Source organism: Artibeus jamaicensis, unplaced genomic scaffold, assembly GCF_021234435.1.
Source record: "Artibeus jamaicensis isolate MK-2021 breed Jamaican fruit bat unplaced genomic scaffold, CSHL_Jam_final contig_196, whole genome shotgun sequence".
Classification (NCBI taxonomy): domain Eukaryota; kingdom Metazoa; phylum Chordata; class Mammalia; order Chiroptera; family Phyllostomidae; genus Artibeus; species Artibeus jamaicensis.
Genome location: NW_026521401.1, coordinates 1,497,140 through 1,520,141, shown reverse-complemented (window position 1 = coordinate 1,520,141; position 23,002 = coordinate 1,497,140). Strand labels below are relative to the sequence as shown.

General features: G+C 38.6%; 1 protein-coding gene and 1 pseudogene across 2 annotated transcripts in view; one reads left to right on the top strand and one right to left on the bottom strand.

Moving 5' to 3' along the window:
• Nucleotides 1-23,002, bottom strand: part of RNF214 (ring finger protein 214) — a 55,774-nt gene that overhangs the window by 4,006 nt on the left and 28,766 nt on the right. For both annotated transcript variants that reach the window (XM_037147292.2, XM_037147294.2), the window contains exon 7: nucleotides 105-201. In XM_037147292.2, coding sequence (XP_037003187.2) covers nucleotides 105-201 — 97 coding nt within the window. The remainder of the gene's footprint in view (nucleotides 1-104; nucleotides 202-23,002) is intronic.
• LOC119050780 (cytochrome c oxidase subunit 6A1, mitochondrial-like) lies at nucleotides 20,110-20,441 on the top strand (annotated as a pseudogene).

Below are 23,002 nucleotides of genomic sequence, written 5' to 3'. Positions count from 1 at the left end.
GTATGATGTAATACTTACATGTCCTAGTGGTATAATGCTGTACCAAAAGGATACACCATCTGGAAGCCCCAAAGCAAGACCTTCAATATAGCAACTGTTCTCACCTCTGCCTTCCAGGCCCGTTCTGTCTCTTCCATAATATTCTGATTTATTTCACCATCCTGATTCTTGAGTCTATCCAGTTCCATTTCCCATACCTCTCTGTAAGATAAGAAATGAAGAACAGAACTAAGGGGAGAAAGACACTAAGGCAAAGTAAAACCCCAAACTGCCAGCTATGTTACAGAAAGCCTTACTCTAAAATATGAACTACAGATAATAGACAAGTAATGTTTAAAACAGTCTGTAACTGCAAAAAGGCAAGTAAAATTTGAAAGTAAAAATGTTCATATCTCCACTTGCTAAAATAAGGTTACCCAGAGCAGGAAAAACTGTACTCAGAACCAAATCCACTAAAGGCAGAAAGTTCTTCTGTGTTGAAAAAGGACTCAAAACTATTATAGCATTCCTCTTATTTCCAACTTAACTCTTGGTATGGGTACTGAACAATGCAGGATGAAAACAGAGGTCCATTTAATACTAATCACTAGTTTATTGCTAAGCACATAGTTACTGGCTTACTGAATTTCTTATTTTCTTAGGGTGAACTTTCTTCAAAAAGAAAAATAGCTGCCCTGTGCACCTAGTACCGATGGCGTTCCCAGGATGGGGACCCTGATTAGGACTATCAGTGCCAATAAAGGAACAGAGCCAGCAAAGAAATTCCTTCCATTACATTTGACTGTAATATGTTTTATGGCTGAAAGCAATAGGATTACCCAGATAGTGGACAGAATAACATGGAAAAGTTTAAAATATTTAAAAAAGGTGAAAATAAAAAGGAAGGGCTGAAAGAAGTTACACTGTAAAAATGTTCCCAGTTTTGTCCTGACCAGAATGACTCAGTTGGTCAGGCATCACCCCGTAACTGGAGACACTGCAGGTTCAATTTCCAATTGAGGTCCCTGCCTGGGTTGGGGGTTCAGTCCCCAGTCAGACTGCATGTGGAAAGCGACTGATCAATATCTCTCTCACAATAATGTTTTCCCCCTCACTTCCCCCCCTCTAAAAAAAGAGAGAGAGAAAGAAGAAAAATGTTCCTAGTTTTTTTCAGTGAGAGAAGCAGTTTTATGCCTCTTGTGTTTTTTTAGCAGCCTTACATATGTGAAAGGGAACAACTCATTTAAACTGTTGAGGTCTCTTCTTCTTTCACTTGGCCCAATCCTCCACACATCCCTGTTCTCTATTTCAAAGATAAAGTATTGGTGTGTTTGTGTGTGTGTTATGCACATATTTATTGATTCACTAACATTAGTCTGTCCCTCTACAGACAAGGTCTTCTTAATATAACAGAAATGACTAGGTGGGCATTTTCTTTCTTAATCTCCAGGTGTTGGCCTCCTCAAATTAACTTCCTGCCAGAGGAAAAATTCTCTAATAGTACTTTCCATAAAGGTTTATAGTAGATATATTTTTCTGTTACAACACAAATTCCTCAAGTTCAAAAATACATGAGGAGTCACCCTTTGCAACAGCATGGATGGACTTGGAAAATATTATGCTAAGCAAAACAAAATAAGCTGTCAGAGAAAGATAAACACCATATTATCTCACTCATGTGGAATCTAATGAACAAAATTAACTAATGAACAAAATAAAACCAAAGGCAGGAATACATGGAACAGACTGACAGATTTCACAGGGGAAGGGGTCAGGGGACTGGAAGAGATTAGCCAGAGAACATATATGCACAGCTCATGGACACAGGCAACAATGTGATGAAGGCCAGGGACTGGGGGAAGGGCAGAAGGAGCTTGGAGGGGGGAAAGGGGAAAATAGTGAATGAAATCTCCAATAGTATCAACAATAAAAACCCTAAAAGCAAAAATAAAAAATGCTGCTCTATAATACAACAAACAACTTAAGTTTTTGTAAGAAAACTGGAAGCAGGATCATTCACTATGGGAGAATTACAGGGAGGAGAGTGAACTTGAGGAAAAAATAGTAAGGAATGAAAGAGTGGGAGGGGAATGAAGGAGGGAAATAGAACAAATGTAATGGCATAACAATAAAAAAAAGAAAAAAAAGAAAGAGTGGACACTTAGGACTGATGGAAAGCATCATAGGCTCAGCTCATGGGAGAGGCAGTCCACGAAATGTGTGTGCGCGTGCATGTGTTTGCAAGTCCAGTGGTCCTAGTGGATGAGCAGGAGCTGGAGATCAGCAGGACAGGTATAATGGATGTATAAAAAGGTCAGGGAACTGGAGATTCTGGCAGAAAGGAGTTGAAGCTCCCCTTCCACAATTACCCCATCTCAAACCTGCTATGTGAGAGAAAGTTAATGTTTTTCAAAAAGCTATTAAAGTTACAACCATATACAGACAGAAAAATGAGGAGTCAAAATTCTCTTACCATATGAATATGTGAAATATGTGGGGTCAATCAATGATCTCTGTAGCTACTAGTCACTCTTTGACAATGGGATAATTGTAGAAAAACATTACAATTGCCTTCTTTGATTAATGTTACTTTTGAAGATTATAGATGCTCACTGAATATTTCTAACCTCATTAAATATATTTTGCCAACTACAGATATACATATATATTAGAAAAATCCTCCTACCATGCCCATGAAAACATTCCACATATTCACACACAAAAAATGCTTTCCTTTTGAGCATTTGGCCACATGTACCTCATTGGAATCCAACAAGATGAAAGGGACTACTAGCAACAACCACCACAACAACTGCTAGCAAACAGCTTAAACAATCATAAAAATGTACAGCCTTATATGTTAACTAGCCTGTAACATATATATATGCCATATTTCATTTCACTAAAGGGTACTACCTGCAATCCATGCTAGAAAAAAATCAATTGCCTGCAGTAGATGGTTAAAAAAATCTTTGGTAGAATAGATATAGTACAATGAGTCTATTATAACTTTTTAAATGCTTGATCTCATTTTTTTCAAGTCCCATGCTTCTGTTATTTTGCATAGTTAGTTCAGGGAATCAATGGTTCAAATGACTAAATCCTACCAAACTGTACAAGCCTAACCTGTAGGTCACAATGTTTCCATAATTATAAAATTATTTTTGTTTTTGATCATGTAAATAATACAAATTATAAAAAGTTCAGAAAATACAAAACATACAGAATATAACATAGAGGTCCCAAATCTTCTGTTTATTGATTGTATAACCCTGGACAAGTTAAAATTTTTAGGCTTCAGTTTCTTCATCTGAAAAATGAGTAGCATCTACAACACAGGACTCATGGAAGAATTCACTGAAAGAACACACATAAAAAATTTAATACAGTGCCTTGGCTGGTGTGGCTCAGTGGATTGAGCACCAGCCTGAGATGAAATAAAGGGTCACTGGTTCAGGGCACATGTCTGGATTACAGGCCAGGTCCCCAGTACGGTGCATGCAAGAGGCAACCACACATTGATATTCCTCTTCCTCTGTCTCCTTCCCTTCCCCTCTCTCTAAAAATAAATAAATAAAATCTTGAAAAAAAATAACACTTTAAAAAAACATGCAATACCTGACTAGTTGGGCACTGACCTTTTTCCTTAGCTTGTCAAATAAAAAAATGACAAAAGCCAACACAACAGCTGTCCCATATGAAAGAATCAAAATTATACCTTTTTTTTGTCAGATTGGCAAAAAATGACTAATCCAGCATCACTCAACCAATAATAAGACAGGAATTGAAATACAGCTACTTTGATTTTCTTACCAGATCTATGTGATCATCTCACGAAATGCTGTTAGAATTTTATTTATTTTAGAAAATGTTTACACAAAGTAGATTAAGTGGAGGAAACATCACAGCATCTTTCAGCTATGATAAACTGAATACAAACATACCTAACCTGCTCCTAAATAAGTAGGGGCAGCAGAAGCAAGCACCTCTCCTCTCCACTGACTCCACTGGGGGAGATTTCCCTTATTTCAGAACCTTAGAAGAAATCTTCATGTTGGTTGACTGTGGGAGAAATGTGAATGACAATATAACTCTTCTGGGGAAACATACAGGTCTGTAAAACTCTACATTTCTCTGGACTTAACTCACTTGGGTGATTTCATCTGAAGGTCAGGAAAGACATGAAAGATGCAGTTAAAGATCCTACAACTTTCAAACCATTATTACGTTTTGAGTCTTGGTGTTGGATGCCAACATCAAAACACAAGGCATGGAACTTTCTTCAAAAAGATCTGATTGCAGCAAAAGCACTGTAATCAATATGTACTCACTGCTATTTTCTATTAAATAATTGATAATACATATACACACATAGATTAAATGCAAAAATAGATAGGAGAATTAAGCTTCTTCTGTTAAGGACACTTAAAATAAAGTAAACAATATATCATTCTTCTAACTAAACTGATTTTTGCTTTGGGCTAGGCAAAGATTTCTTGGACCACAAAAGAAAAAAAAGGTAAATTGAACTTGATCAAAATGTAAACATTTCCATTTTAAAAGACAGTGATATGAAATGCAAAGGCAAGTCACAGACTGGGAGAAAATATCTGCAAAACATCCATCTGATAAAAGAATTATTGAGTAATAAAATAATAAGAAAATAACATGCTTTTTTAAATGGGTAAAATACTCAAATAGTTCTTCAAAAAGTAAAAAGACAAATGACAGATAATCACATAAAAAGATGTCTAACAACAACAGCCATTAGGAAAATTCAAATTCAAATCACAATGAGAACCCTGACCCATGTGGTTCAGTTGGTTGGGCACTGTATTGCAAAGCAAAATGTCACTGGATCGATTCTAGGTCAGGGCAAATGGCCTGGGTTGCAGGTTTGGTCCCCAGTCTGGGAGTGTACAATAAGCAATCAATCAATATTTCTCCCTTGCATTGATGTTTTTCTCCCTCTTTTTCTCCTTATCTCTAAAAAATAAATGAATTTTAAAAATCACAATGAGATATCGTTAAACACTCATTAGAATGGCTAAAATGGAAAAGACTGATAATATCAAGTATTGGTGAGGAAGTGGAGTAACTGCAATACTTATATGTTGCTGATAAGAACGCAAAATAGAAAAGCAAGCACCTTTGAAAAAAGTTTGGCAGTTTCTTATAAAGTTAAGAAAATATAGCCCAACATTCCTACTCCTAAGCATTTATTTACCCAAGAGAAAAGAAAACATGACCACATAAAAACCTCTACTTGAATATTCAGAGAACCTTTATTTATAACTGACAAAAAACAGAAACAACACAAATGTCCAACAGGTAGTGGGTCCATACCCTATTCGGTATAATCTTATAATGGACTACTACTCAGTAATAAAGAAGAATAAATTATTGATAGCGCTACATGGATAAATCACAAAAGTTTTATCCTAAACAGACTGACAAAAAAGGCTATATATTATATAATTCTGTTTACATGAAGTTCTAGAAAAGCAAAACTATAATGAGAGAAAGCAGATCAGTATTTGTCAATGGCTTTCAGTGGACTCCAAAGGGTCATGAAAGAACTTTCTGGGTAGTGGAATTATTTTATAACCATGAAATTATTTTATATACCATGACTGTGGTGGTAGTTACTTGACTGCATATGCTTGTCAAAACTCATCACTTAAAATGAGTGAATTTTTTCTGGCCAAGATGGAAGCACAGGTAGATACACTTTGCTTCCTCACAAAACCAAAAGAAGGACAACAACAAACTTAAAAACAAAAAACAAGCCCTGGCTGGTGTAGCTCAGTAGATTGAGTGCGGGCCTACAGACCAGACGATTGCGGTTTGATTCCCAGTCAGGGCATATACCTGGGTTGCAGGGCAGTTCCCAGCAGGGGACCCACAAGAGGCAACCATACATTGATATTTCTCTCCCTCCCTCCTTCCCTTCCCCTCTGAAGAGAAATAAATAAAATAAATAAAAACAAAAAACAACCAGAACTGCCAGAAAATTGAACTGTATGTGAGTCTGACACGGAGTTAAAGAAGCAACTTTCATTCAGACTGGTATGAGGGGTGGACATGGGAAGCCAGGGCAGAGAGGATGCATGGCAAGGCACTGGACCAGGCAGGAGAAGCCGCAGCTGTAGGACCAGGCATTCCCACATTCATAAGCCAGGAGGAACAACTGGGGAGCAAGGCAGACCACACAACCAAGGGATCCAGCACCAGAAACTAAAGGCTCACAACCTCTGGCTATAAAAATCTCTGTGGGTTGCAGGTAGCAGGAGACAATCCTATCCTCACAGGATAGCTTGCTAAAGAGACCCCCAGAGTCCTAGAATATACACAAGCCCACCTACGTGAGAATCAACACCAGACGGGCCCAATTTCCTTGTGGGTCACAGGGAAAGTCATTGAAAGTGGTTGAAAGTCACTGAAATGTGGTCCCACATTTGCATGTGGATAAGCTGGGAGGAACAACTGGGGAGTGAGACAGACTGTGCATCCCAAGGTCCCAGCATGGAAAACTAGCCTCAAAACCTTTGGCTATAAAACCTGTGGGGGTTTTGGCAACAGAAAAAAAACCCTAGCCTCACAGCAGAGTTTGTTGGAGAGACCTACAGGGCCCTAGAATACACACAAGCCCACCCACATGGGAATCAGCATCAGAAAGGCCCAGTTTGCTTGGGGGAAGCGTCAGAAGGGGCTGAGGTGCAACAGAGAGTGGAGCAAAGTGCCATTTTTCTCCTTCTCAGACCCTGCCCCCATATACAGTGTCACAACCCAGCGACTTGGGTTGCCCCACCCTGGTGAACACCTAAGGCTCTGCCCCTTATGTAATAGGTGTGAACAGACCAAAACATGGCTCAAGCAGGAAAACAGCTCAGAGCCAAAGAGACAATACTTCTAAGCGACAAAGAGATAGCCAACCTATCAGGTGCACAGTTCAAAACACAGGTTATCAGGATGCTCACAGAACTGGTTGGTTTTAGTCACAAATTAGAGGAACAAATGAAGGCTAAACTAAGTGAAATGAAGTGAAATGCACAAGAAACCAATAGTGATGGGAAGGAAACTATTGGGAAGGGACTCAAATCAATGGAGTGGACCAGAGGAAGAAGGGAACATTCAAACAGAACAGAATGAAGAAAAAAGAATTCAAAAAAATGAGGAGAGGCTTAGGAACCCCCCAGGACATCTTTAAACGTTCCAACATCCGAATTATAGGGGTACCAGAAGGAGAAGAAGGAAAGTAACAAGTGGAAAACTTATTTGAACAAATAATAAAGGAGAACTTCCCCGTTCTGGCAAAGGAAATAGACTTCCAGGAAATCCAGGAAGCTCAGAGTCCCAAAGAAGTTGGACCCAAGAAGGAACACACCAAGGCACATCATAATTACATTAGCCAAGATTAAAATGAAGGAGAGAATCCTACAAGCAGCAAGAGCTAAGGGGACACTCCTACAAAGGAGTTCCCATCAGACTGTCAGCTGATTTCTCAAAAGAGACCTTACAGGCAAGAAGGGACTGGAAAGAAGTATTCTAAGTCATGAAAGACAAGGACCTACATCCAAGATTGCTCTATCCAGCAAAGCTTTCATTTAGAATGGAAGGACAGATCAAGTGCTTCTCAGATAAGGTCAAGTTGAAGGAGTTTATCATCACCAAGCCCTTATTTTATGAAATGTTAAAGGGACTTATTTAAGAAAAAGCAGATAAAAAACATGTATACTAAAATGACAGTAAACTCACAATTACTAACAACCACACCTAAAATAAAAACAAACTAATATATCAGGTGCACAGTTCAAAACACTGGTAATCAGGATGCTCACAGAAATGATTGAGCATGGATGCAAAATAAAGGGAGAAGTGAAGGCTATGCAAAGTGAAATAAAGAAAAATATACAGGGAACAAACAGCGAAGGGAAGGATACCAGGCCTCAAATTAACAATTTGGACTAGAAGGAAGAAAGAAACATTTAACCAGAACAGAATAAAGAAACGAGAATTCAAAAAAATGAGGAGAGACTTCGGAACTTCCAGGACAACTTTAAATGTTCCAACATCTGACCCATAGGGGTGCCAGAAGGAGAAGAGGAAGAAAGAAATTAAAAACTTATTTGAACAAATAATGAAGGAAAACTTCCCCACTCTGGCAAAGGAAACAGACTTCCAGGAAGTTCAGGAAGCTCAGAGTCCCAAAGAAGTTGGACCCAAGGAGGAACACACCAAAACACATCATAATTGCATTACCCAAAATTAAAGATAAGACAAGAATCTTAAAACCAGCAAGAGAAAAAGAGGCAGTTACCTACAAAGGAGTGCCCAGAAGACTATCAGCTGATTTCTCAAAAGAGACCTTGCAGGCAAGAAGGGGCTAGAAAGAACTAGTTGAAGTCATGGAAGGCAAGGACCTACATCCAAGATTCTTCTATCCAGCAAAGCTATCATTTAGAATGGAAGGGCAGATCAAGTGCTTCCCAGTTAAGGTCAAGTTAAAGGAGTTCATCATCACCATGCCCTTATTATATGAAATGTTAAAGGGATTTCTCTAAGAAAAAGATCAAAACTATGAACAGTAAAATGACAACAAACTCACAACTATCAACAATTGAACCTAATAAACAAAACAAAAACAAACTGAGCAAACAACTAGAACAGGAACAGAATCACAGAAATGGAGATCACATGGAGGGTTAGCACTGGGGAGTTGGAGGGGGGGAAATGGGAAAAAAGGTACAGGGAATAAGAAATACAAACGGTAAGTACAAAATAGACAGGGAGAGGTTGAGGATAGTATAAGAAATGGAGAAGCCAAAGAACTTATATGTACGACCTGTGGACATAAACTAAGGGGGGTAATATTGGTACAAGGAGGGTGTAGGGCAGAGGAAGAGAAAGGGGAGGAAAAAACGGGAGAACTGTAATAGCATAATCAATACAATATACTTAAAAAATAAAGAGTGAATTTTTATCACAGATAACATATATCTCCACAAAGGTGATTTTTAAAAAAAGAATATACAACCTCCACCTCCAAACTCACTGCCCTTAACCTGTTGCACTTCTGATATACACCATCTCGGCCACCCTGGATATCCTGTTGTGCTGGACTTCTCATCATCTCCCTATAACAATCAACAAATCTCATCAACCCTACCTCAGAATATCCTTTCGTTTGGTTCCTTTAACACATAGTTCACACCCTCATTTTATCTTGTTGTAATTCTGTTTTCCTGACACCAATTTATCTGTACTTTAGCTCATCTATTACTAGCCCGAATTAACCTTCTAAAAATCAAATCTGGAGATGTCTACTCCCAATAAGGGCAGAGGTGCTCCTAACAGACAAACACCCCACAGGTCAGAAACTATAAATTCTAAAACTGTAAAAAAGCATCTATTTGAAGACACTACAGAACAATTAAGAACCTGGGAAAGGAGAAGATACAACCTTTGGAATGAGTGAATTTCACAGTTTTTTCCTGGTTTATTTTTTTAATGATTATTTGTCTAAGGGCAAACTCCAGGCAGCTCGATTTGGATGGCTAAAACTGAAATAGAAATCTTGAAGCCTTACTACCTGAAAAACTAAAGAAAAAAGTTAGGGGCTACCATAAAATTGGGAACTAGAAAATGAGAAGGAAATCCCCAAAATAAAAAAACACAATGGTAAGCCCTACACTCTGCACATAAATATGTCCAAATCTCTGAATGATCCCTGAACCCATGCATGCACAAAAAAGACTCAAAGGAACCCACCTAAAGCTAAATAAAGTGAATAGAGACCATTGCTGCTACCCACTGAACAAGAGTATGATACTTAGGCCCAGTAAAGGAAACAGACTGATAACACAATTTTTTTAAGTCAAGATTTTTTTTGGAGAAATACAACAGAGTCCAGAGTCTCTACAATGTATTATTGATAATATTCAGGATTCAGCCCCAAATTACCAACATAAGAAGAAAGAGAAAAACATGATCCACAGTCAAGGGCAGGGGTTAGCAAACTACAGCCTGTGAGTCAATTACAGGCTGCCACCTACTTTTTGCAAATCAGTATTTTTGTGAACCCAGACAAACTCATTTCATTTACATATTTTCTACTGCTACTTTCATGCTGCAGCAAAGGTGAACAGTTGTGACAGATGCTGTATGATCTGCAAGGCTTAAAATATTTACTATATGGCAGTCAATCTCTTCCCTCCACACTAAGCCACTGGGAACCACTGATCTACTTTCTCTCACTGTGGTTTTGTCTGTTTTAGAAATTCATGTGAATATAATTATATTGTGTGTAGTCTTTTTTCTGCTGGTTTCTTATTTAGGATAATGGTCTGATTCCAACTCCTAGTAAAAAAAAAAAGAAAAAAAACGGCAATCAATGGAAAAGGACTCCAAGGTGACCTAAATGTTAGAATAAGCAGGCAAAGATTTTAAAGCATCTATTTTAACTATGCAAAAGGACATGAAGGAAAAATATGCTTATAAGGACTAAACAAATAAGAGTTCTGAGCAGAGAAATTAAAGCTATAAAATAATAACTAAACACCTCCAGTCATGATGGCACAGTAGGGAAACTGTGCTCACCATCTCCCACCCATGACTGCACCAAAATTACAACTAATTATAGAACAACCACAACTGAGAACCATCCACAGTTTAACTGAGTAGAACTCCTATAACTAAGGATGTAAGAAGTCACGTCCAGACTGGAAGAAGGGGCAGAGATGCAAAAGGGGTTGGTCCTACACTCAAGTGTAGTGGTTCAAAATCAGAAGGGATTTTGTTCAAAAGTCTGGCTGCTGAGGTCCGCCAAGGAGCAAAGGGACCCATCCCCACACCAGGGTCCCAGGCCAGGGTTCCAATGCAGGGAAGAGAAGTCCCCAGAATTTCTGACTGCAAAGATTGTGACTAAGTGAGATGGAGGGCTGCTGAAGTCCCAGACATTCTGCTTAAAGGATCTGTGCATGGACTTACATGCTGACCAACTCACTCGCTCTGAGCTCCAGCACTGAAGCAACAGTTCAAAATCTATAAGAGAAAAACTGAATTATTTGGCTTCAGGGTAAGGGTTGGAGGGGAAGCCTTCTCCTACACAGAAGTGCTAGTAGAAGCCCCTATTCCTTTGCTAAGCCCTTTTTCTGCAGGAGCAAGTGGGCACCCTAGGTGTCTCTCCATCAACCTGGCTAACACTGTCCTCCCATGGTGATTCCCTGAGACCCTGTTCCACCCAATTTGCAGGCTCACTCAAGCTGTTTCCACTGGCTTTTCCATACAAACAGACTGTCTTGGCTAGTGCTGCAAAGTTTCCTAAAATCTCTCAAAGGTTCACAAACCCCAAATAAACAGCATCTGGCCTCAGCATGCCTCATATCTCTTGCTAAGCAGCCTCCAGCCTGACGCCAGAGACAGCTGTAGTTCCCACCTTAGCCTCTTTCAGGAACCTCCAAGGTCAGCACAAGCAGCAAATATCTGCAGATCACTATTTAGTTTACATCAGGTAGCCCTGGATAGAGCAAAAGCAGCAGCTGTCCTTAGCCTGCACTAAAGGCCCCCCCACCCAAAGGTCCCAGAACCAACACACTCGTAGCCACATTCAGACCACACCAGAGCACAACCCAACCCCTTTCACACACACACACACACACACACACACACACACACACACACACACGCCAAAAGGGAGAACTCAGCAAACCCCAACAACCTACTAAAGCAAATCCTGCTCCATAGGGTCCACCTCTGAACAACAGCTCCTCCACTACAGTCATGGCCAGTCCTCAAAGCCAATCAGTGTGAGGGCCAATATCTCCCACTGACATGCCAACAATCAAGGCTCAAATACAACAGGAGGGCACACACAACCCACACAAGAAACACACCTAGAGCACCCAACTCTGGTGACCAGGGAACTGTTCCACTGGGCCCCACAGGACACCTACTATATACGGCCACTCTACCAAGACCAAGAGACTAAGCAACTCTACCAAATATAGAGAAACAAACACAAAGAGACAGGCAAATTGAGGAGACAAACACATCCTAAATGAAAGAACAAGGAAAAACTCCAGAAAAACAGCTAAACAAAATGGAAACAAGCAATCTACCAGATGCAGATGTCAAAACACTATAAAGATGTTTGATGATCTTAGTAAGAACTTTAACAAAAGATAGGAAACAAAAATGGAGATACAAAACATTAAAAAGGACCAGACAGAAATGAAGACTACAATAACTGAAATGAAGAATACATTAGAGGGAATCAACATTAGATTAGATAAAGCAGAGGACTGAATCAGCTATTTGGAAGAGAACATAACAGAAAATATCCAATCAGCAAAAGGACAGCAAAAGGAATTAAAAAATCCAAAAACAAATGAGGATATTTTAAGAGGCCTCTGGGTTAACATCAGGAGTATACCAATATTTGAATCAAGGGGTACCAAAAAGAGAAGACAGAAAGCAAGAAATTGAAAACCTATTTGAAAAAAATAATGATGGAAAACTTCCCTAAGCAAAGGAAACAGACATACAAGCCAGGGAAGCACACAGAGTCTCAAACAAGACGAACCTAAAGAGGCCCACACCAACACACATCATAATTAAAATGCAAAAGGTTAAACACACAGACTCTTCAAAGCAGTAAGAGAAAGACAGTTAGTTACTTACCTACAGGGGAGCTCCCAAACACTCAAATGATCTCACAACAGAAACATTTCAGGGCAGAAGGAATTGGCATGAAATATTCAAAGTGATGAAAAGCAAGAACTTACAACCAAGTTTACTTCAGCCAGCAAGGAGCTGGCTTGGCCAAAGAGTTTGTTTAGTTTTTTCCGTAAGATGGCTCCAGTAGTGCTTAATTGTCTTTAACTTCATTCGAAACAATTTTGTTAGACTGTATTCTGACAGCTGTCATATCACCGTGCATTTAAAAAAACATCAAAATTGGTGAATTTTTGTGCAGCTAGTTTAATATTAAAAATGGAAGAAGATAAGCAAAATTTTCAGCATATTATGCTTTATTATTTCAAGAAAGGTAAAACCACAACTGAAATGCAAAAAAGAAAAAAGATTTGTGCAGTATATGGAGAAGGTGCTGTGACTGATTAAAGGGTCAAAAGTGGTTTGTTTAGTTTCTTGGTACTACTGACATTTTGGCCAAATAATTCTTTGCTGTGGGGCTGTCTAATGCATTAGAAGATGTTTAGCAGCATCCCAGCCTCTACCCACTAGAAGCCAATAGCAGGAGATAGCAGACAAACACAAAATACCCAAATCAATAAAGTTATAGGTGTAGATGAAAAATGTGTCTTTTATTTTATGGTGAAAACTAAAAAGACTGTTCGGCCGACCTAATATTTCAAATTGAAGGAGAAATAAAGAGCTACCCAGTCAAGAAAAAAGTTAAAGGAGTTTGTTAACCACCAAACTAGCATTACAAAAAATGTTAAAGGGACTGGGAGGAGGAGAAGCAGAGGACGAAGAAAAAAAATAAAAAGAAGAGAAGAGGAGGAAGGAGAAGAAGACAGAAGGAAGAAGGAAAGAGGAAAAAGGAACAAGGAAAGATGACAAAGATGAAGAAGAAGGAGGGAAGAGGATAAAAAGAAAAACAGAGGAACATAGTTAAAAGAATAAAATGGCAATAAATATGTACCTATCAATAATCACTTTAAATGTAAATGGCTTAAATGCTCTAATCAAAAGACATAGGGTAGTTGAATGGATCAAAAAGAGAACAAGACCCTCTACAAGAGACCCACCTGGGAATGAAAGATACACACAGACTACAAGTAAACGGATGGAAAAAGATATTGCATGCAAATTGAAAAAATTTTTAAAGCTGTATAACAATACTTATACTGACAAAATGAACTTTAAAACAACAGCTATAGTGAAAGACCAAGGAAACTACAAAGTGATAAATGCAACAATTCAACAAGAGGATATAATTCTTGTAAACATACATGCACCTAACATAGGAGCACCCGCATGCGTACAGCAAACCTTGATGGACATAAAGGTAGAGACTGACAGTAATACAATCATAGTAGGGGATTCAAAACCCTATGGACATCAATAGATAGATATTCCAGACAGAAAATCAACAAAGAAATAAATGGTGGCCTTAAATGACATGCTAAATCAGATGGATTTAATAGATATCCTTAAAAAATTTCATGCTAAAGCAGTAAAATATATATTCTTTGCAAGTGACATGGAAAATTTTCTAAGATAGACCACATATTAAGGCACTAAATGAATCTCAATAAATTTTAGAAGATTGAAATCACATATAGAATCTTCTCTGACCATAATGGTATGAAACTAAAAATCAATCACAAGAAAAAACCTAAAAAACACAAAACACATGGAGGCTAAATAACATGTTACTAAGCAATGAATGGGTTAATGACAAGATCAAAAGAGAAATCAAAGACACCTTGAAATAAATGAAGGACACAACAACCCAAAATTTATGGAACACAGCAAAATTAGTTACAAGAGGGAAATTCAGAGCATTACACGCTTATTTTAAACCAGAAAAAACTCAAACAATCTAACTTTACTCTTAAAGGAAATTGAAAAAGAATAACAAATAAAACCCAAAGTGAGTAAAAGAGAGAAAAATAATAAAGATCACAGCAGAAATAAATGAAATAGAGTCTTAAAAATATATATAAGAGAACGATGAAACCAAGAACTGAATGTTTAAAAAAATAAACAAGACTGACAAACCTTTAGCTAGACTCATGCAGAAAAAAAGACCCAAATAAATAAAATCAGAAATGAAAGAGAATTAACAACTGACACCAAAGAAATATAATATGAAGGACAGTAAGAAAATATTACAAATAACTATATGCCAACAAACTGAAAATCTGTAAGAAATGGATAAATTCCTAGAAACATACAATCGTCCAAAACTGAATCAGGAAGAATCAGAGAATCCAAAAAGACAGATTACAACTAGAGAAATGGAAGCAGTAATTCAAAAACTCCCAACAAAAAAAATTCACCTGGACCAGATGGCTTCACAGGTGAATTTTACCAAATATTCTAGGAACTGACATTTCTCCTTTTCAAACAATTTCAAAAAAAAATTGAGGAGGAGGGAAGACTCCCAAGCTCACTTTACAAGGCAAGCATTATCCTAATTTCAAAACCAGATAAAGTCACTATAAAGAAAGAAAATTACAGGCCAATATATCTGATGAATACAGATGCTAAAATCCTAAACCAAGTATTAGCAAACCAGATCCAGCAATACATTAAAAAGATCATACATAATGACCAAGTGGGATTTATTCTAGAGGTGTAAGGCTGGTACAATATCCTCAAATCAATAAATGTGATACACCACATACATAAGATGAGAATAACAATCATAGGATTATATCAATAGATGCAGAAAAAGCATTTTAAAAAATCCAGCACTAATTTATTATAAAAACTCTCATCAAAGTGGGCACAGAGGGGAAACATACTCAAGGTAATAAAGGGTATATGACAAATCCACAGGCAACCTGATACCAAATGACCAAAAACTGTATTTCCCTTAAGATCAGGACAAGACAGAGATGCCCACCTTCATGACTCTTATTCAACATAGTACTGGAGGTCTTAGCCACTGCAATCTGACATGAATAAGAAGTAAAAGGTATCCAAATTGCAAAGAAAAAAGCAAAACTTGTCATTATTTGCAGATGACATGATACTGTATATAAAGAACCCTAAAGATTCCACCAAAACTACTAGAACTGATAAATGAATTCTATAAAAAAGCAGGATACAAATATCCATAAATCAGTTGCATTTCTATATACCAATAATGAACTTTCAGAAAGGGAGACTAGCCCTGGCTGGTGTGGCTCAGTGGATTGAGCACTGGCCTATGACCAAAATGTCATCAGTTTATTTCCAGTCATGGCACATGCCGGGGTTACAGGTTTGGAACACTACAGGGGGGGAAAAGCAGCCAATCAATGTTTCTCTTGCACATCAATGCTTCTCTCCCTCTTTCTCTCCTGCCCTAAAAATACATAAATAAAATCTTTTTAAAAAGGGAAACTAAGAAAACAATTCCTTTCACAAATACTTAAAAAATATACACCCAGAAATAAATTCAACCAAGGATGTAAAAGACCTGTACTCAAGAAGTTAAGACACTAAAGAAAAAAACTAAAGACGATACAAATAAGTGGAAGTATATACTGTGCTCCTGGGTAGGAAGAATTAACATCATTAAAATTTCCATACTACCCAAAGCAATTCCTATCAAGATACCAATAGCACATTTCACAGAACACTCATAAATTTATACGGAACCAAAAATGATTCCACATAGCCACAACAATCTTTTTTTTCTTTTCCATCCATCTTTTAGAAGTTTATCCTTTTAAATATATTTTATTGATTATGCTATTATGGTTCTCCCAATTATTCCCCCTTTGCTCCCCTCAACCCAGCACCTCCCATCCCCTACCACAATCCCCTACCTTAGGATCATGTCCATGGGTCATGCATTTAGTTCTTCTACTACTCCATTTCCTATACTGTTCTGGAGATCCCTCTGCCTCTCCTGTACCTACCAATTTGCACTTCTTTTTTAAAAAATATATTTTATTAATTATGCCATTACAGTTGTTCTATTTCCCCCCTTCATTCCCCTCCACCCTGCACACCCCGTCCCCCATCACTGCCACCCATTTCGTTTATATCCATGTGTCACAAGTTCTTTAGATTCTATATTTCCCATACTATTCTTGCCCTCCCCCCATCCATTTTCTACCTACCATCTATGCTACTTATTTTCTGTACCTTCTCCCCCCTTCTCCTTCTCCTACTCCCCTGTTGCTAACCCTCCATGTGATCTTCATTTCTATGGTTCTGCTCCTGATCTAGCTGTCCTCTTAGTTTGCTTCTGTTTCAGGTGTGGTTGTTAATAACTGTGAGTTTGCTGTCATCTTAGTATATGTTTTTTATCTTCTTTTTCTCAGATAAGACCCTTTAACATTTCATATAATAAGGGCTTGGTGATGATGAACTCCTTGAATTTGATCTTATCTGAGAAGCACTTTATCTGTCCTCCCATTCTAAATGAAAGCTTTGCTGGATAGAGCAATCTTGGATGTAGGTCTTTAGATTTCATGACTTGGAATACTTCTTTCCAGCCCCTTCTTGCCTAGAAGGTCTCTTTTGAGAAATCAGCTGACAGTCTGATGGGAACTCCTTTGTAGGTGACTGTCCCCTTATCTCTTGCTGCTTGTAGAATTCTCTCCTTCATTTTAATCTTGGCTAATGCAATTATGATGTGCCTCTGTATGTTCCTCCTTGGGTCCAACTTCTTTGGGACTCTCTGAGCTTCCTGGATTTCCTGGAAGTCTAATTCCTTTGCCAGAATGGGGAAGTTCTTTATTATTTGTTCACATAAGTTTTCCACTCATGGCTGTTCCTCTTCCCTTTCTGGTACCCCTATAATTCGGATGTTGGAACATTTAAAGATGTACTGGAGGTTCCTAAGCCTCTCCTCCTTTTTTTGAATTCTTGTTTCTTCATATTTTTCTGTTTGGTCATTTTTTTCCTCCTTCTGGTCCACTCCTTTGATTTGAGTCCCAGTTTCCTTTCCATTACTATTGGTTTCCTATGCATTTCCATTCATTTCAATTAGTTTAGCCTTCATATGTTCCTCTAATTTGTGACTAAAATCAACCAGTTCTGAGCATCCTGATCACCAGTGTTTTGAACTGTGCATCTGAAAGTTTGGCTATTTCTTCATTGCTTAGATTTATGGGCTCTGGGGCTCTGAGTTGTTCTTGAGCCATGTTTTGATCTGTTCGTGCCTGTTAGGTATGAGGAGTGGGGCCTTAGTTGTGCACCAGGTCGGGGCTACCCAGGTCACTGGGTTGTGACGCTGTATGTAGGGGCAGGGTCAGAGAAGGACAATGGTGGTTCCCTCTGCCGCTTCCTGCCACTGGGGCCTGCGTGGTCTGTCTCAGTGCTAGCTCCTTCACCGGTTTATCTACGCTTGAATGTGTGACCGAGATCAGCCCTTAGTGGTTCCACCACCTTGTGCCCTCAGTGGGTCCACCTGCTTCTCCACACCTGGGATCTGCCCATGGCTGCTGGTGCACCTAGGTTGTGCGCCCGGGTCGGTCCGGTGGATCTTTCCTGCCCAACCCTGCTCTGCTGCTGGCTCTGCCCCTCTCACCGGTTTGGTGGAAGTGTTCGTTGTTGTCAGACTTCCGTGTAGTTCAATTTTCTGTGGTTTGGCTGCGTTTTTGTTGCTAAAACTTTATTGTTTCTAAACTTGGTTGTGCAAGAAGGTGCAGTGCTTCCACCTATGCCTCCATCTTGGTGGAAGTCCCCAATTTGCACTTCTTCTTTTTTTAAAAATATTTTTTAATTTATTTTTCAAGAAAGGGGAAGGGAAGGAGAAAGAGTGGGAGAAAAATATCAATGTATGGTTGCCTCTTATGCGTCCCCTGCTGGGAACTGGCCTGCAACCCAGGCATGTGCCCTGACTGGGAATCGAACCTCGATACTCTGGTTCACAGGCCCGTACTCAATCCACTGAGCTACACCAGCCAGGGCCAATTTGCACTTCTTAATTCCTGTTCCCCCATCCTCTCCCTTCACCCTCCCAACTGGTAAACATCTAAATGATCTCCACATCAATGATTCTGTTTCTGTTCTGCTTGTTTCCTTAGTTTGTTTTTTAGATTCAATTGTTGACTGTTGTGAATTTATTGCTATTTTATCGTTCATAATTTTGATCTTCTTTTTCTTAAACAAGTCACTTCGACATTTCATATAATAATGGCTTGGTGATAATGCACTCCTTTAGTTTTATCTTGTCTGGTAAGCACTTTATCTGTCCTTCAATTCTAAATGATAGCTTTGCTGGACAGGTCCTCATTTCATCACTTTGAATACTTTTTGCCAGTCCCTTCTTGTCTGTAAGGTTTCTTCTGAGAAATCAGAGGACAGTCTGATGGGAACTCCTTTGTAGGTAACTGTCTTTTTTTCTCTTGCTGCTTTTAAGATTCTCTCTTTATCTTTAATCTTTGGCATTTTAATTATGATGTATCTTGGTGTGGTTCTCTTTGCATCCATCTTGTCTGGGACAAACTGTGCTTCCAGACCTTATATGTCTATTTCCTTCACCAATTTAGGGAAGTTTTTTCATTATTTTTCAAGTAAGTTTTCAATTTCTTGCTCTTTCTCTTCTCATTCCAGCACCCTTATGATTTGAATGTTGGTACATTTAAGGTTGTCCCAGAGGCTCCTTATACTAATCTTGTTCTTTTGGATTATTTTTTCTTCTTGCTGTTCTGACTAAATGTTTTTTTTTCTTCTTCTTTATGTTCCAAATTATTGATTTAAGTCTCAGCTTCATCCACTCACTGTTGATTCCTTGTAAATTTTTCATCATTTCACTTATTGTAAACTTAATTTCTGCCTGGGTCTTTTTTATCCTGATGAAGTACCCAATTAGATCTGAGAGAACCTAATGACCAGTGTTTTGAACTCTGCTTCTGACAGATTGCTTATGTACATTTTGTGTAGTTCTTTTTCTGGAATTTTGTTCTGGTCTTTCATTTGGGCCAAATTTCTTTGTCTCCTCATTTTGGCAGCCTCCCTGTGTTCATTTCTACGTATTAGGTAGAGCTGCTTTGCAGCTCTTAGTAGCATGGCATAATGTAGAAAATGTAGTAAGTTGGATGTAGCAGAGCCTTTGGTAATTGCCAGGCATAGGGCAACCCTTGTAAACCAGGCTGATGGAGTCTCAGATATGGTGCTGCTCCCACTCTGTATGGGGGTGGGATTGGAAAAATAACAATGGCCGCCGCCTGGCCTCTGGAGTTTTGTCCAGGAGGAAGCTGTCCCCTGGCACTCATCCTGATGCCAGACACTTCAGTTTCCCCCCATATGCCACTGATGCCCTTCGAGCCACTGCCCCAGTGATGGATCCCAGAGGGAGTGAGTCTATGTAAGTCCTAAGTGCATTATGGGTCCTTTTAGAGGAGATGCCTGAGAATCCTACAGTTTCTTCCACTGTCCCACCCACTATTGGTTTTTACAGCCAAAAGTTATGGGGATTTGAGGTCCTGGTCAAAAATGGCAGCAGCGGCTGGGTCTCCCATGTTTCTGAGCTACTAGGTCATTTCCAGCCACAGCTAGCACAGTCTATGTCAGGTGGTGCCCACAGTGAAGAGGGCTCAGCTCACAGGTGGAGGGCCCTTACCAACTTTGTTGAGCTCCCCAGGGTGGGAGTGAGCATGCTGAACGTCTTTCTGAAGTCGCATCACAGACAGCACAAGAGACCCAAGTTCATCACCTACCCCCATCTCCTCATCAGATCCAAGCCCTTTCCCTGGGGAGATAGTAACCATACTCTGTTCCATAATCCTCACATGAATCCACTTCCAAATGGCTATGAAGATGAATAAAGAGAACCTGGACCACAGCACTGGTTTGGAACATTACTCTGCACATGGACCAAAAAAATATATGGGTCCTTAAGCTGACTTTCTATCCTAATATCAAATGATGACTAGAGTATACTAATCTTCCATCTCTTTGCTAATAGCAGGAGGTGGCTTAAATAAATTACTTAGTCATGAAAAAAAAGTTATGGGGATTTATCTTCTGGCACTGGAACCCTGAGTTGGGTGGTATGGCATGGGGCTGGGATTCCTCACTCCCTCATGATTTTTATCTACCACATGTGCATATGGGACGAGACTTTTCTGCATCTCTGCCCCTCCTACACATCTGAATGAATGTGACTTCTTTAGTTCCTTGGTTGTTGGACTTCCACACAGCTCAATTTTCTCACAGTTCTGGGTAATAGTTGTTTTATAGTTTAGTTGTAATTTTTGCTGTGGTTGTGTGAGGAAGCAACTATATTTACCTATGCCTCCATCTTGACCAGAAGTCACCAAGCAACTTCTAGTCAAGTTGGCCAGCAATCTTGAGAAAGAAGAACAAAGTTGGAAGAATCACACTGCCTGATACCACACTATACTATAGGCCATAGTAATCAAAACGGCTCGGTACTGGTATAAAACCACATGTAGATCAATGGAACAAAATAGCCCAGAAATAAACCCACACCTTTATACTTTATAGTCCATTAATATTTGACAAAAGAGGCGAAAACATACCTTGGGGTAAAGACAGTCTATTCAATAAATGGTGTTGGGAAAATTGGACAGAAATATGCAAGAAAAAATGAAAATACACCACTTTCTTGCATGACACACAAGAATAAACTCAAAATGGATTAAAGACAAATTTTAGACTCAAAACCATAAAAATCCTAGAAGAAAACACTGGCAGTAAAACCTTAGACATTTCTTGTAGTGATATTTTTTCTGACATATCTCCTTGGGCAAAGGGAATAAAAAAAGAAAAAACAAGTGGGACCACATCAAACTAAAACATTTTTTGCACAGCAAAGGAAACCATCAACAAAATGAAAAGACAATCCACTGAATGGGACAACATATTCGCCAATGATACATTTGATAAGGGTTAAATTCCAAAATTTGTGAAGAACTTATAAAACTCAACACCAAAAAACAAACCAATTAAAAAATGGGCAAAGGACTTGAATAGATATCTCTCTAAAGAAGACATACGCATGGCCAACAGACATATAAAAACATGCTCAACTTCACTACTCATCAGAGAAACGCAAATTAAAATCACAATGAGATATCATCTCACACCTGTCAGAATGGTTATCATCAATAAATCAACAAACAAGTGTTGTAGAGGATGTGGAGAAAAAGGAACCCTCATGCACTGTTGGGAGGTGGGAATGCAGACTGGTACAGCCCCTGTGGAAAGCAGTATGGAGTTACCTCAGAAAATTAAAAATGGATCTGCCTTATTACCCAGAAATTGCACTCCTGGAGTGGAATATATTTAGTGAAATCCTAAACATTAATTCAACAGAATATATGCATCCCTGCATTCATTGAAGCATTATTTATAATAGCCAAGATGTGGAAGCAGTCCAAGTGTCCATTAGTAGGTGAATGGATAATAAAGCTGTGGCACATTTATGCAATAGAATACTAACTACTTAACCATAAAGAAGGAAATCTTACCCTTTACAACAGTAAGATAGATGTGGACAGCATTATAGTAAGTGAAATAGGACAGTCAGAGAAAGAGAAGTATCAAGGACTTCTCTATATGTGGAATCTAACAAACAAAATTACCTTATTTGGAATCTAACAAACAAAATTAACTAACAAGCAAAATTGTGACAGACTCATGGATACAGGATAGACTGACAGCTTTTAGAGGGGAGGGGGATTGTGGCACTAGGTGAAAAAGGTAAAGAGATAAAGAAAAAAAAAGGAAAACCATACCACAAGAAGGCACACCAACCATACTGTTGCTGTGCCTTCATAGACACAGCAACAGTATGGTTGGTGATTTCCAGAGGAAAGAAGGTTGGGAGAAAGTAGAACAGGGTATAGGGGGAATAAATCACAATGGAAGGAGACTTGACTTGGGGTGGTGAACACACAATACAATATACAAATAATGTAGTGTAAAACTGTACACCTGAAACCTATACAATTAAACAATGTCACTCGACAAATTCAATTAAAAACTCACATGGATTATATCCTATCGAAGTGATATTCACTGAGTTTAGTAGTACAAGTTAAACATATTTAAATATGAAACCTGGTAAAAACAATCAAAAGATTCATGTCTTAGGCTAAGATTTTCTCCTTCCCATACCTCTACTATAAAATACAAAGTAAACCAATAGTGTGTATATGTGTGTGTTGTGTGTACTTTGTACATAAGAGAAGAAAAATGTTCAGACATTATGCTTATAATTTTTTTCTATAGTCATTAAATGAATACAAGAGTTTATTAACTGTTTGGAAATAGAAATATCTATAATCATAGAAATATTAACATCCACCCCTGAGCAAGTGATATAATTAAATTTTTAAAAATCAGAAAAAAAAACCAGAAT